General features: G+C 39.8%; 1 protein-coding gene across 3 annotated transcripts in view; it reads left to right on the top strand.

Annotated features, from left to right (window-relative positions):
• The window catches only part of DGUOK (deoxyguanosine kinase), a 43280-nt gene continuing 27559 nt past the window's right edge, over positions 1–15721 (top strand). For 2 of the 3 annotated variants that reach the window (XM_006760026.2, XM_015561517.1), the window contains exons 1-2: positions 1–236; positions 11276–11388. In XM_006760026.2, the coding sequence (XP_006760089.1) occupies positions 14–236; positions 11276–11388 (336 nt within the window). In that variant the 5' untranslated portion in view covers positions 1–13. The remainder of the gene's footprint in view (positions 237–11275; positions 11389–15721) is intronic. The other variant, XM_015561518.1, reaches the window with a different exon arrangement.

Here is a 15721-nt window from a genome sequence, read left to right as displayed (position 1 = left end):
TCTGACGTCAGAGATGCGCTGTTGTGCGCGGACAACAGAACCGGGAGCGGAAGTGCTCTTGGCGGAAGTGCTGGTTGCGCGAATCCTGGGTAGGATGGCCGCAGGCAGGCGCTTTCTAAGGCTGGTGCGAGCCCCCTGCAGTTCCATGGTCCAGAGCCCCCTCCTGGGCGTGCCCCCCTCCAAGGGCCTGCACGCGGGGCACGGGCCCCGAAGGCTCTCCATCGAAGGCAACATTGGTAAGGGCCGGAAAGGGGCTGCCAAGCCTTGGCCTCCACTAAGCAGGTGTCTGAGAGGCTGTGATAGGGAGCTGGGCCCGGAACCCCTTCCCTACCCGCTTCTCTCCCGGTCAGTGCAGCGAGGCTGCTAGTTCTGAGGACCATTCCCCTCCCAAAATGCACTGTGAATCCATCCCTCTCTGGTTTTTAGGATGTCATTCCTCGGTACTCGCCCACAGGGACATAAAAGCCACGCAGTCTGTTGGTAGGACAAGAGTTCAACCAGCTTGTTATGGATAAATCTAAATGGAAGCGACAAGGCGCTTGGTGTGGTTTCTTTGCCCTAAGAGAGTTGCTAAATTTAGGGGGAGGAAAAAGGATGCTCATTTAAAACAGGATTTCAGATGAGTAATTTCTTAGTGCCGTTGGGTGCCATGCAATATTTGGGGCATACACTAAAAATACCATTTATTATCTATCTATAACTGTACTTGACCTGGCTACTCTACCCTGAGAGTTCTTAAACTTCAGGCATTCAGATACCACTTGCACTATTTTTGTCATGTTTCTTTGCTAGTCCCACTATAATTTATTAATGTTTTTCTTAGAAGAGACTCGCTTTTTAAACTTAAAAACATCTATTAAAAACTGTTACAAGAACAAATAGAAACCCCGTGTCTTAAATAAAAAGCAATTGAAAAGAGAATGCAAGCAAAACATTTTAATTTAATGTTACTAAATTATGACTTTATACTTTTGCCTGATAAGGTGATGAACTCTCAAAGAGGATTAGCAATGTTGAGGGTCAAAAGACATGCTAGCAGTAAACTGAGAATTTCTCATTTTATTCATTCAACAAATAACCTTTTGAGCCAGATCCACAGGTCAGCACGGTTCTTGGCCCTGAGGCTACAGCAGTGAGCAGAACAAATATCTCTGCTCTCAAGTCAGGAGAGAAAGACAATAAAATAAATTAAGCAAAGTAAACCATATGTTAAGTAGTAATGAGTGTGATGAAGAAAATTCAGGGATGAGGGATTGAGGGAAGTTGCAATATTAAATAGGGTAATCAAGACAGTCAATATTGGAAAGGTGACATTTGAGCAAAAACCTGAAGGCGAGGGAGTGATCCATGTGGATAAATGGGAGAAGAACTTTTCAGGCAGAGAGAAGACCAAGTGCAAAGGCCCTGAGATGGAAAATGTATTCAAGGAACAGGAGGGAAGCCATTGTGGCAGGAATGGAGTGAGCAAGAGGGAGATGGAGGCGATAAGGTTAGGTAAGGGATGGCCAGATTGTATATAGGCCTTGCAGTCCATGATGGGAAACTATTGGAAGGTTTCATGATCAGTCAAGTGATATGATCTGACTTAAATTATAAAATGATCACTTTGACAGGTATGTTGAAGGTAGAATGTGTCAGGAAGTTATTGCAGTGATGAGTTGGACCAGGGTGAAAAGTGACTGGATTTTAGTTACATTTTAAGGTAGAGCTAACTAGATTTGTTAAAAGATGTGGAGTGAGATTAAGAGAGGGGTCAGTAATGACTCCAATCATTTTGACCTGAGTAACTTGAAAGATGGAGTTCTGAATTTTCTTAAATGGGGGAGAATGGGAAGAACATATTTGGGGCAGGGGATGGTTTCAAGATTTTGTTTTTAGGCATGTTAGTTTTTATATGGTTATTAGATACCTATGTGGAGATGTGGAGATGTGGTGACCATTGTGGCAGGAATGGAGGGAGCAAGAGGGAGATGGAGGCGATAAGGTTAGGTAAGGGATGGCCAGATTGTATATAGGCCTTGCAGTCCATGATGGGAAACTATTGGAAGGTTTCATGATCAGTCAAGTGATATGATCTGACTTAAATTATAAAATGATCACTTTGACAGGTATGTTGAAGGTAGAATGTGTCAGGAAGTTATTGCAGTGATGAGTTGGACCAGGGTGAAAAGTGACTGGATTTTAGTTACATTTTAAGGTAGAGCTAACTAGATTTGTTAAAAGATGTGGAGTGAGATTAAGAGAGGGGTCAGTAATGACTCCAATCATTTTGACCTGAGTAACTTGAAAGATGGAGTTCTGAATTTTCTTAAATGGGGGAGAATGGGAAGAACATATTTGGGGCAGGGGATGGTTTCAAGATTTTGTTTTTAGGCATGTTAGTTTTTATATGGTTATTAGATACCTATGTGGAGATGTGGAGATGTGGAGATGTGGAGATGTTGAATAGGCAATTGAATGTATGAGCCCAGAGTGCAGAGTCTCCCTGGACTGGAGTTACAAATGTAGATTGTATTTAAAGCCAGGAGTCTATGTATGTTGATGGAAAGGACTAACCCCTGGGGCAAATGTTGAGACTGAGGAGATGGGGGAGGAACTAGCAAAATAGACTGAGAAGGATTGACCACTGAAAAACCAAAAGAGAATGATATCTTGGGATCCAGCTGAAGAACCTCTTTGGGGGAGAGAAAAATCAACTGTGTAATGCTCTTTAATGGAGCTCTTTGGTGACCTTGAACAGCTGTTGGGAGCAATAAGAGTGAAAGTCTGATTGGCATAGGTTCAAGGAGCATAGGAGGTAAGGAATTGGAGACAGCAAGGTAAGCAATGGTCTGGAAGTTTTCCTAGAAAGGGAAGACATTGGGTGCTAACTGAAATGGAAAGACGATTTGAGACAGTTTTTATTTTTTGGTTTTTGTAAGAGAAATTAGAAATAGTCTCAGAGAGAGAGACAAAAATGGTGAAACAGAAGAGAAGATAGAATTGCTGGAGTGATGTTAGTAAGCAAGAAGGAGTGGAATCTATAGACCAAGAAGAGCAAGTTTGGTCTTAACTAGGAGCACAGTTTATTTCTAATAATGAGGAGCATGGCAACTAAATGAGTCCTGACTTGAGTGAGTAAAAGGGAGAAATGTAGAATTTCGGGGAAGCGTTAAGGACCCACTTGGACTTAGTTGTCATGAATTTAAAGTGAGGCCAGTCACCATGGCTGTGTGTGTTTCTCTGGTCAAATCAGAAACACTGAGAGGAATGAGAAGGGAGGGTCCTGCTTGTCCGCCTGATGGTGTACAAAGCTGTTTTGTCTTGCACTTTGAGAAACATGCCCCCAAAGGAAGCTCTAGCCTTAGAGCCCAGAGAGAGACAAAGTACTTCACAAAGCAAGTACTTTGCACAGGCCTTCAGGGTAGGTGTGAGCTGTCTTTCCCAATTTTCCTGACCTTTGCCTCTTAACCTTTCCAGATTGCTATCCTTCCTCCTTGCTTTTTCTTGCAACCAAAGGTCACTGAATGTCTACAGTGAAGGTGGACTCATGTGTGATACAGCTCCTGTCCTCTAAGGAGCTCACAGCCAAGTGGAAGAAGCAGATTTTTAAACATGATTTATATACCATGTGATGAGTGCCCCGTTTGGGCAGGGAAATTTGGAATCTCTGGGGTAAGAATCCCCAAGGGGGAGAAGAGGAAAGAATGTTCCAGCCATAGGAAGTAACATTTGCTAAAGCAAAGCCTGAAGAAACATGAGGTTTTAATAACAGGGAAGTAGCTGGATGTGCCTGGAGTTTAAGGGGCCTGTGAGAGGATGGTAGAACAAGAGGTTGGAGGGGTAGGATTTGTCAGATTTTTGAACAGCCTTGTGGTCCATGCTAGGAGTTTCTCCTTTAGGTAGTGAGAGGCTACTGAAGACTTGAAGCTAGTATGTGTCAAGGCCAGATTAATTTAAAAAAGAAATTTGGCTGGAACGAGCAAATAGGAAGTCAGGCACATTCTTTGCATGTCTTGTTTGCTGCAGTGCCCACAATGCCTTGCATCCAGTTGAATGGATAAATGGAAACAGTTTGGAGAAGATAAATTTTGTGGTTACCATAGTAGTTGGAGGGGGGAAAGTTGTAGGCCTGCACAGAAGGAATGGAGGGACAGAGAAGAAGTGATGGTTTCAGAGAGATTTTGGAAGTAGGATTCATAGGACTTGGTGGCCGCTTGGAGGTGAGAGCTAAGGAGGCATAGAAGATGACAATGAGGTTTTATAATTTGGCCTCTGACTGAAAACTGAGGATGGGAATAAAGGAAGAAGTCTGGGGAGGTGAGAGAGATGTCTTTTATATGAGATATCTCTGAGACATACAGAGATAGGTGTTCTGAGGTAGATGAGAATATGTGCCTGTAGTCAAGAGAGAGATGGGAGCTGAGATTTCATAGATGGAGGTTGTTGACCTGGGGAGTTGTTGAAGCCTTGGAAGTGAATGCAGTTGCCCAAGGGAAGTGAATAATGAGAAGGTGATTAGGGTTCTTTAGTCCGGCTCTCCCTAGTTGTATCTCCCATTATTCTCCATCACCCCACACTGATGACTCTCTCCAGACAGAATTAGTCACTGCCTCCTCTGTGTGCTTTCAAAACATTTTGTACCCTGTAGCACTTGAGTTCTGTTGAGATTGTTTGCGCATTCAACATCTTCCCTGGGTTGGCACTTAGTGTCTTATTCATCTTTGTGTCATGAGCACCTAATCCCCTGCCTCATCCATTGTACTCATTCAGCGTTTACCAGATGCTTGAATCCTGTGCTGTGATATCCACATGGAAGTTAGTCATTGGTACCCACAAAGGTAGTATTTTAAACTGCTCATATAATCAAATCAAATAATTTTTTGGTTCTTTATCACAGGTGACATCTTTAAACAAATCAGAAAAAAAGTACCCATTCAGGAAACCTGAACAGGGCAAGGTGAACATCTGTCTTAAATGAAGTTAGATATCTTTCGAGTGGCTTTTCTTACAGGCCTGCTGCTCTAAGTCTTGTTATTCTCATCCTGCAGGTGTAGACAGCAGCATGTGTAGGGGAAATAGATGAGTAAAGTAACAATTAATGGCATCTAGTTGGAGTTGTGAAGCCAAATGCCATGTGTGATTGAAAGTGAAAAGCTTGGGCCCTGTCTGGGTGGATCATTGGGTAGAGCATCGTGTCATACACTGAGAGGTTGCAGGCTCGATTCCTACTCAGGGTGTGTACAGCAAACCGGTATCTGTCTGTTTGTATCTCCCTCCATTCCTCTCTCTAAAAAATCAATAAAAACATATCCTCAGGTGAGAATTTAAAAAAAAAAAAAAAGGGAAAAAGCTTGATACTTAAAATCCCTTAAAAAATAAACTACCCAGCCTATTTATTAATTTTTTATTATTATTAATCCTCACTTGAAGATATTTTTCCATTGATTTTTAGAGAGAGTGGAAGAGAGAAGGAAAGACAGAGAGAAATATTGATCTGAGAGAAATATACTGATTGGTTGCCTCCTTCACGCGCCCTGACCAGGGGCCTGGCCAGGGAAGAGCCTGCAACCAAGGTATGTGCCCTTAACTGGAGTTAAACTCGGGATCCTTTGGTCTGCAGGCTGATGCTCTATCCACCCAAAGTGGCTAGGGCTAGCCTATCTTTTTAAATATATTCATCACTAAAGTGATATATTGAATATATCAGTTATTTTATGACTATAAACCTAAATTGAAGAAAGGAGTGCTATTTGAAATTTGGAGTCATCTCAGACTATTCTTACTTTGATTTTAGAGACCCTACCAGAAAAGAGGGAAGTGTTTTACACTTTTGCAGTCTAGAGACTTGAACATAAAGCTTTCCTAATAACATGTTTCCTCTGGCATTCAAGATTAGTAATTTAAGATCACCAATATGCATCTTTAACTTTTTTGCTGTTGTTAATCCTCACCCAAGGATATTTTTTTTTCCATTGATTTTTAGAGATAGTGGAAAGGAAAAAGGAAAAGGAAGAGAGAGAAAAACATTGATGTGAGAGAGACATTGATTGGTTGCCTCCCATATGTACCCTGCCCTGGCAGGGATTGAACCTGCAACCCAGGTCCATGCCCTTGACTGGGAATTGAACCCAAGACCCTTCGGTGTGGGCCAGTGCTCTAACCACTGAGCAACCAGGCAGGGCACATCTTTAACTTTTATTGAGTATAAACAATTGGGCAAAAAATCCTGGGGGAAAAGAAGACCTCTTTATTCCATACATTGTAAATTGGAGTCTGTTTTATATGATTCACTTCATTCCATCTGTTCATCTCCATTCTTTGTACCTGGCTAGATACTCAGGATGTAAAGGGAATAGGTGAGTCTGTGTCTTCAAAAAGTGAGCTGGTTGGAGAGAGTGATGAGTCACAAATAATTACAGTGTGATATCTTGGTAAACCAGAGCAGGCAGTAATTAACTCTGCCTCCAGGTGAAGGAGCTGGAGAAGTTCAAGGAGAAGGCGGGGGTGAAAGGATGAATCAACTAGTGGGCAATGGGGAGGGAAGGACATTTCAGATCAGTGAGGTTCTCAGGCAGAGTGGAAGATTTTGGGTTGTACTTGAAAGCTGTGAGGAACTTTATTTTTATGGTAAACATCGTTTACCATGAAAATAAAAGGAATCAGGGCAAAAATGTACTGAATTTCTTTTAAGCCTGCTGAGTGGTTTTTTGGAAGTTTCCCCAGAATGCCTATAGGCTCAGAACCTATATAGTGATCGTGGATAAAGTTCCTTTAGAGCAGGTCTCAGCCTAGGTTATCATTTTAGTTATAGTACCTACCACTTAGTAGCTACATCTCTTGATTGAATGACTGAGTAAATGAATGCAGCATCAAATGAAGTTCCTGAAATAAAGGCTTTAATTTTCTTTGAAGAACTTTTGTTTAAAGATAGATGGTTTTATATTTACTGCCATTGTTTGCTTTTTGGTAGAAAGTTTTAAAATGGATTTTTTTTACCGTGTTTTTCGTTTTGTTTTGGAGAAGAAAATGCTTGGAGGTGATGATATACTTAAGAGTCTCCCATGAAATACAACTGTATGAAATTTAAAAAAATATATTATTTCGGGCATTACATCAGATACTATCTTACTACTAGATTTTAGCATAATGTTGTTATAGAAGGCAATGTAGTTTATAGAAAAATTTGTGGGAGGAAAATAACCATGACTTAGGAATAAGATGAACATTAACAATAGAACTCAGGTCCGGCTTGTGAAATGACAATCCTGGTGCCAATAAAAATCAACATGTTGAAGTAATATGTTCTAAGAAAATAGCTCCCACCCCTTTTCAAGTCATGGCACATATAATAAGGTACAAGGATATCCAAGGCCCTCAGGAAAGGTTTGATACTGAGATCTGATACCTCCCAAATTTCATATTAAAATATTTTGAATGGTAACAGTTAAGCTGGGATATAACTAAATTATGATAATGATATCATAAGAGGCTGATGCTCTGCATAGAGACCAAAGAAAGAAAGGAATTTGTCAGTTGGTCCAGTGCTGCATGAAGAAGAGTGGCTTTCCGTAGACACGAGTGTTCTGGTCACTAGGAGCAGGGCAGTATAGCCGTGGAGAGCCAGCCAGTACCACTGGGAAGCCCCTGGGAACACTTTAAAACATTTATCTTAAAAAAAAAAATCAAAACCCAAGCAGGAAGAAGAAACTATTAGTGTCAGGTATCACAGCACTAAAAATAATTATGCTGTGTCTGGTTTTAATATAAACATATAGCCTTTAATTATTTTTTAAATTAATTTTTCCATATCGATGGGTGGTGCCTAGCACAGCGAGTTCCTTTATAATGCAGGTTAAGGACTAGTGCCCTGTGGTAAATGACCCAGGTTCTCCAAGCCCTACAGCAACATAGATGGCACAACTCTTAGGACCTGTCTTTCTTTGCTGAAACCAGCTTCTGATTACTAAATGGGCTTTCCAGAAGCTTTGGAGTGGAGAGTAGAGCGCAGGGTGGAGGTGTTGCCCTGGTGTGATTGTTCCAGTAATTGGAACTGTGTATTTCCCATTACATCTAATTTGTTGGCATTCCGGGTTTTGTGTGTTTAAATGGCATGAGTCAGTTTCTGAGAGTCCTGACTGCTTTTATTTATTTATTTATTTATGTTCTTTGTGTCTGACTGCTTTTAAATGAACTAATAGTGTCTGATCTGGGAGGTAAAGTTGGCACTCCCTGACCCATAGGGCTCTTTCTTTCCATATGCAGCAGTTTCTTACGTAATTGTTTTTAACTTTAAAAAAATTTAAGTAATTCTAACAATCACTCAGTGTCACCCAGCTAACAAGTATTTTCATCTTTCATATTAATAAAATAGCTTTTCAGCTGAATAGCAGAGACCATGTTTCAGATTTAATCAACAACTTGCAATCTAAATGTTGATCATCTTTGCCAGATATTTTAAAATAGGGGCTACTCGGTGCAGGCAAGTATCTGATAATATCAAACTCAACCAATTTGTAATTCCTGCCACTCTTAGGTGCTCCATGGCAAGCACAGAAAGTTGTGTTTAGTAGTTTAGTATGTACTTTCGGAATCTATGTATTTCTTGTTTGACTCAACTGCCCCAGTGTGGTAGGAATTTGGTGTGAGTTAGAGAAGTCCTGAGCTTATGGAAGAGGTGGGATCTTAGACTTGGTGAGGGAGAGGATTTAGACAGGTTATTCACTGACGTGTGGGAAGAGCAGAGGCTGAGTAAATGTGCAGAAGTGGTGACGGGGCCGAGAGAGGAGCATGACTGTACAAAATGCATAGATTCATAGTGTTTGTTCCTGCCCTGTGTGTTCAGAGAGGAGTGGAGTGGGGTGTAATAAATGTCACATTGGATGTGTGGGCTTCTGCTGAGACATCTCTTCGCTCCTGTCAGTAGCCGTGAGTGGCTGATAAAATTGACTAGAAGGGCGTCTTCCTCTTTTCTCTGAGTTCCATTTGGACTTTTCCTAAGGGTAGAAGTCACTTGAGAAAGATCAACTTCAGTAGAGGAGATTAAGTTCCAAAAGCACTCTTAAGGTTTTTTTATTTTTAACAAATGTGGGTTTTAGAGGGAGCTAAAATTAATAATGTTTAAAGTGTTTTATTTATTCAATCAGCTCATTAGGCAGGCTTTGGTTCCTGCCCTGGAGGAGCCCCATCTTCTACCTGGAGAAATGCAATTACAATGTCAGTAATGGAGTCTTCCCCAGCATGCCAGGGCAAGCACAAAGGAGGATTAGCTAATTCAGTTTAGGGATGTCAGGGCCAGAAAGGCTTCACACAGGAGTTAAATCTAAGCAGATTCTTGCGGATTGAGTTGGAGTTAGGCAGCTGAGGGGAGGAAGTGTACCAGGAAATGGGGAAGCATATGTATGGTTACATCTGCAGAGAACATGGCATGATTGGAGTTGTAAGGAGTTTGGTCTAGAGGGAGCTCAGGATGGCTAACGGGAAGCTGAAGCCAGAGAGGTGTCTGCAGGGGCTATTTCATGACGTGTCTCCCAGGCCATGCTGTGGGTTGGGTTTTGTCATGAAGGCACTATGGAGCTGTCAGAGAGTTTTAAGCAATGTTATTCTGTGTTCACTGTGGCTACGGTATGAATGATGGACTGAAGAGGGCAAGGCCAGAGTTGGAGAGGCAAGACATGTTGAGAGCCTGGTCTTGAGCAGGAGATGGGAATAGAGAGAAAAGGACAGATGGGGGAAATTAAAATGTGGCCCCTTGAGGGTGGGCAGAGGAAGAAGTTCTGACAGTGAGTGGTTGGTGCTGCCATACTTGAGGTGTGGAATAGGAAAGAAGTCAGTTTGGTGGTGAAGATGATGAGGTCATTTAGGTAATATGTGACTGTGAGGTGTTTGTGGGCCATCCAATAAAGATGTCTGGAGGGCTCCTAGACAGTGAAGTCTGGAGCTCAGGAAGGTGCAGGCCAGACCTTGGTGTAAATGGGAAAAGATTTGAATGTTGTAGCACTAGGTTGATTTAACCTCTGAAGTATTTCTCAAAGCACCTTGGTTCCAGCTACTGTTGCCTTCTAACTGGTCTGCCTACTTTCATATCAGTCCATTCTTACACAGATGGCAGAGGAATCTTTTAAAAATTAGTTGGAAATTTGACATTTCCCTGCTTAAAACCCATCATCATTGACTTCCCATTGTCTTTAGAATAGATTCAAATTTCTTACGATGGCCCCAGGCCCTACATGACCTTGCCCCAGCCTGCCTTTCACCTCTCCTCACACATATCTTGAGTCACACTTCTCCCTCACTTCATCACACATAGACTTCTCCTCTGTCTTACTGTACGCCTAGTTCTTTCTCTTCGACCATGCTGCTCTCTCTGCTTAGGTTACCGGTCCCCTACCCTTGTTCTGGCTAACTCCTTGTCTTTCAGGTTTTACCTCAGATGCTTTTCAGAGCCTTCCCTGACCTCCTGAGCTATATTAGCACTTCCTGCATTTTTCTTATCTACCACTTAACACACTTTGTTATTAGTTCCTTGAGTGTTTGTTTAGTATCTCTCTCCATACAAGCTCTGCGAGGGCAAAGTCCATCCTGTGTTTATCATTATACCCCCAGTGTCAGACAGTCCAGAGCATTCGTCACATTTGTTGAATGAATAAGGTTCATAGATTATTCTGGAAAACTTGCAATTTTTACACTTTCACAGAATAAATAGGACTGTGATTGAAGCTTTACAACAGCTGATTTCATCAGCTTTTGACAGTCTATTACATTTTTAACTCTTATTAAATACTCTGCTTCTGGGAGGTTGGGACAGTAAAACTTCAAATAAAATGTTAGGGGTATTTTTCCTCCCTGTTGCCTGCATTCATTATGTGACTCTGGCCCTAGCCGGTTTGGCTCAGTGGATAGAGCCTTGGCCTGTGGACCAAAGGTTCCCAGGTTTGATTCCGGTCAAGGGCACGTACCACGTACCTTGGTTGCAGGCTCCTCCCTGGCCTGGGCCTAGGGCTCGTGTAGGAGGTAACCAATTGATGTGTTTCTCTGTCTTTCCCTCTCTCTTCCACTTTCCCAAAAAATCAATGGAAAAATATCCTCAGGTGGGGATTAACAAAAACAAAACATTGTGGTGACTGTGGTTAGGGTGGCTTGACCCATTGTCAGTCTGACAGTGGTAAGGCTGCTGTTGAATTTTGAAATTAGAAAAACTGGCAATTGTTCCCTTAAATTGGGCAGAATTTAATAGCCGCCTTTTCCTTCAGCCCTGGTTTGGGAAGTGTCCCAATACATGCTGTTTGCATTGCAGCTGTGGGAAAGTCCAGCTTTGTGAAGTTACTCACGAAAAGGTACCCAGAGTGGCACGTAGCTACAGAACCTGTAGCATCATGGCAGAATGTCCAGGCAGCTGGCCCGCAAAAAGTAAGTTTTCAGTTGTGCATAGGTGACAGGCATGGGTGAGTAACTAATCGTAATAATCTTAATTTGCTCTGCATAGGTGAAGTAGCCCAGTTTGAGTCTCCTATTTAAAATATCTTCCTTCCAGAAAGCAGACCACGTATGCCAGAGAGGATATGACTTGTTTGAATATGTTTAGCTTTGATTTTTGTGGTTTTTACATGTCTGCATAAGTGACTGCTTCTGTTCTGTGTGGGTTCCCAAAGCATGTCCAACTGTTCTGGCTTTGAAGATTAATTTTGTCATTCCTACCCTTAAATATATTACTGAAGCTGACCTTCAGGATTAATAGCTAATTGTAGTGATTTTAACTTAATTATGAAGTCTTAAAAATTGGAAAGGACCTTAGAGAGCACCTTGTCACATTTTGAATGAATGCAGATATAACTAACATGTATAAATCACATACTGTGTACCAGGCGCTCCATTATGTTATGCCAAGCACTGTACATTTCATTGATGCCTCGTGGCTTAGACCTTTGTATTAGGTCTACTGCTTTCGGAAAAGCTGTGACGTTGGTTTCACACCTCACTCAGGGTGAGTAAGGAAATAGCAGTTTGGACGTGAACCTTAGAGGTAGCGAGGGCGTGGCAGCACCATGCTCAGTTGCCACAGACCCCTGCAGCCAATGGGGACATCGACTGAGTGGCTCATTCTGGTTTTTAACAACTGTTAGAAAGTTCTTGTATGAACCACTTTGCATACCTGTGACTCTGAGTCATTGGTTCAAGTTCTGCCTCTTAAGTCCTTTTAACTTTTCTACGTGGCAGCCCTTCATATAGTTGAAGGCAATGATTTGCCTGCTCTTTCTCCCCTTCAATTCTTGTCTCTTTCAAGCCAAACACCATTTTCTTCCAGACTATTCCTCATTCTGAAGTAACTTTGTGTAGGTGATGAGCTCCAGTTTGTTAGTTTTCCACTGAGAATTTACTAAGAGTGGTACTCAGAGCTGAACAGGACATTCTGGATATAATCTAAATGGTCTACAATATCATAGAACTTGTTCTGGGTGCCATTATTCCAACTCAAGCATTGTTACCTTTTTTTTGGCAGGCACATCGTGCTTAATGAGAATATTTGTTTTTTAAATTGTCTTTTTGTGTTGTGTATTTGTGTTTGTGAAATTAACTTCCATTTAGAAAATAAATTATGTGTCTTTTTCTGAGTATGCCACAGGTCACGTATTGTGGGATTTAAAACTATGTCCACACATTGTTTGATACCCTTCCCTTCAAGACATGAATCTTACCTCCCTCCCTTAGTGTGAACTAGACTTAATAACTTGTTTCTAATGACTAGAATGTAGCATGAATAACAGAGTATGATTTCTGCAGTAGGCCATAAGAGACATTGTCTCTTTAGTCTTGTTCTCTCTTAATCACTTTTGGCTCTCGGGATGCATCCAGCCAGCTACCATGTCATGACACACACCCTCTTGTGAAGAGGCCCACAAAGCAAGGAATTGAATCCTGACAACAGCTTTATTGAGTGAACCTTCTTGGAAGTAGATCCTTCAGCCCTAGTCAGGTCTTAGATAACTATAGCCTCGGCCAGCATCCATTCTACACCTCATGAGAAACCCTAAGGCAGAACCACCCAGCTGAGCTGGGTCTCAAATTCCTTGCCCACAGAAACTGAGATAATGAATGTTTTTGTTTAAACCACTAAATTTTGGCATAATTTGTTACAGCAATAGATAACTAATACTCCCATATAATGCCATTATCCAGAGGTAAAATTAACATTTTGTCCTTTTAGATTTTTTTCTTCAGAGAAAATGCATATATTTACATATACTTACATAAATATGTAAAACATACACATTTATTCTTTTTAAACAAAAATTGTGATTGTCACCTGCACATCACTATATACAAGGTCTTCCTTTCATGGTAATGTCATTTTAATGGTGGCATATACTGCATAATATTCTATTATTTACTTATCTGGCCTTTTTTTAATATTTAGTTTTCTTATTTCTTCCTATTATAAGTGTTACAGAGATGAATAGCCTTGTAGCTACATCTTTATTCTTTTTAATAGCTAAATTTTGTGCCTCCTTGTATTTTCTTAGGATAATCTAGAATGGAATTTTGATATACAAAAATTATGCGTTTTGTTGATACTTTTGTTATAATTTCCAAAATTTCCAGTCAGAAAAGTACCAATTTCATTTTGATATACAAAAATTATGCATCTTGTTGACACTTTTGTTACAATTTCCAAAAATTTTCTTCAGAAAAGTTGTATCAATTTCCTCATGCTTTCTGCAACACTGGATATTATTCTTTTTCATCTTCGCTAATGAGCGTGGCAATAAAACGGTGTGTTGTTTTATTTTATATTTCTTTGATTACAAATGAGCTAAATATCTTTTTATGTTTATCAGCTATTCTTTAGTGAATTCCCTATTCAAGCCTCTTTGGGTTTTTTTCCTTATCAAGATCTTTACAGTTTTATAATGGCTTTCCTAAGAACTTATCATATTTTAAGTATCTTAATTGTTATATACTGCTACTTTCCCTAGTTTGACATTTTTTAAATCTGTATATATGATGTATTTTGCAGTATAATACTTATACGTTTTTATGTACTCAAATCTTTTTCTTCATAGTTGCTGCCTTTGATGTTAAAGTTTAGAAAGAACTCTCACAGACCAATATTATAACAAATGCACCTATATTTCTTACTTTTGCTTTTTTGGTTTTCCTTTTTATGTTTATTTTTAAAGTTATAAGAATCTAGGGAGTGCCCTTCTACTTGCTACATGGGATGCTGCCTGATTCGTGATTGCTAATAAAGCCAATTAGATCTTCAAAAAACAAAAACAGAAGTTATAGGATTCTAATTTTCTCCAAATGGAATTTACTTGTCCCAATAGTATCCTTGTTTAGTTTATGCCTAAGTGGTTATACATTTTGTTGTTATTGTGACTGGGATCTGTTTTCCCATCATCTTTTGTAACCTATTGCTTTTTTATTTATTATTTTAATTAATTAAATTTATTGGGGTTACATTGGTTAATAAGATCATACAGGTTTCAAGTGTACATTTCTGTGATACATGATCTATATATTGCATTGTGTGCCCACAACCCAAAGTAAGATAATCTTCATCACCACATATTTGGCTCCCTTCCCACTACTCCCCCACCCCCTTCCCTCTGGTAACCACCATACTGTTGTCTGTGTCTGAGTTTTATATTCCACATATGCATAAAATCATATGCCTCTTAGCTTTTTCTGACTGATTTATTTCACTTAGCATAAATTCTCAAGGTCCATCCATGTTTTTGAAAATGGCAGTATTTCATCTTATGGCTGAGTAGTATTCCATTGTATACATGCACCATATCTTCTTTATCCAATCATTTATTGAAGGACACTCGATTGTTTCCATGTCTTGGCCACCATGAATAATGCTTCAATGAGGTGCATATATCTTTGCAAATAAATGTTTTGAAATAGTTTGATACAGTCCCATTCATTTATTTTTGCCTTTACTTCCCTTGCATTTGGGGTCAAATTCAAAAAATCTCCTCTAAGACCAAGGTCCATAAGTTTAGTACCTGTGTTTTCTTCTATGTAATTTATTGTTTCAGATCTTATATGTAGGTCTTTTATGAAGTTTGAATTAATTTTTGTATATGGGGACAAACTTAGTCTATATTCATTCTTTTGCATGTGGCTTTCCCATTTTTCCAGTACCATTTATTAACAAGGCTTTCTTTTCTCCTTTATAACAATTTGCATCAATAAACTAAACATCTTTTTATGTTTATTGGCCATTTATTAGTATTCTGTAGGGATTCCCTATTCAAACCTCTTGGGGTTTTTTTTCCTTATCAAGATCTTTACATTTTTGTAATGGCTTCTTTGTCAAAAATTATTTGCCCATATACATGTGGTTTTATTTCTGCTGCATTCCTATATACTAACAATGAAATTTCAGAAAAGAAATGAAAACAACAATTCCTTTTGCAATTGCAACAAAAATAATAAAATGCTCAGGAATAAAATTAACAAAAAAATGTGAAGGACCTATAGTATACTGAAAACTACTAAGCAATATTAAAAGAGATTGAAAAAGACACAATGAAATAGAAAGATATTCCATGTTCATTTATTAGAACAGGGGTGGGCAACCTTTTTGTGAGTGCGTGCCAAAACCAGCAAAATCTCTGATTCAAAATTCTTCTGCGTGCCAACCCTAATTTTTTGAGAACATGTTACGCCTACTTGATATCTCTTAAGGTGTACGTATGTGAAGAACCTTGAAGAAATAATAAAATTCATT

Source organism: Myotis davidii, unplaced genomic scaffold (genome assembly GCF_000327345.1).
Source record: "Myotis davidii unplaced genomic scaffold, ASM32734v1 scaffold1477, whole genome shotgun sequence".
Lineage (NCBI taxonomy): Eukaryota > Metazoa > Chordata > Mammalia > Chiroptera > Vespertilionidae > Myotis > Myotis davidii.
Note: the sequence above shows the minus strand (reverse complement) of the source record. Positions and strands in the feature narration are given on the sequence as shown.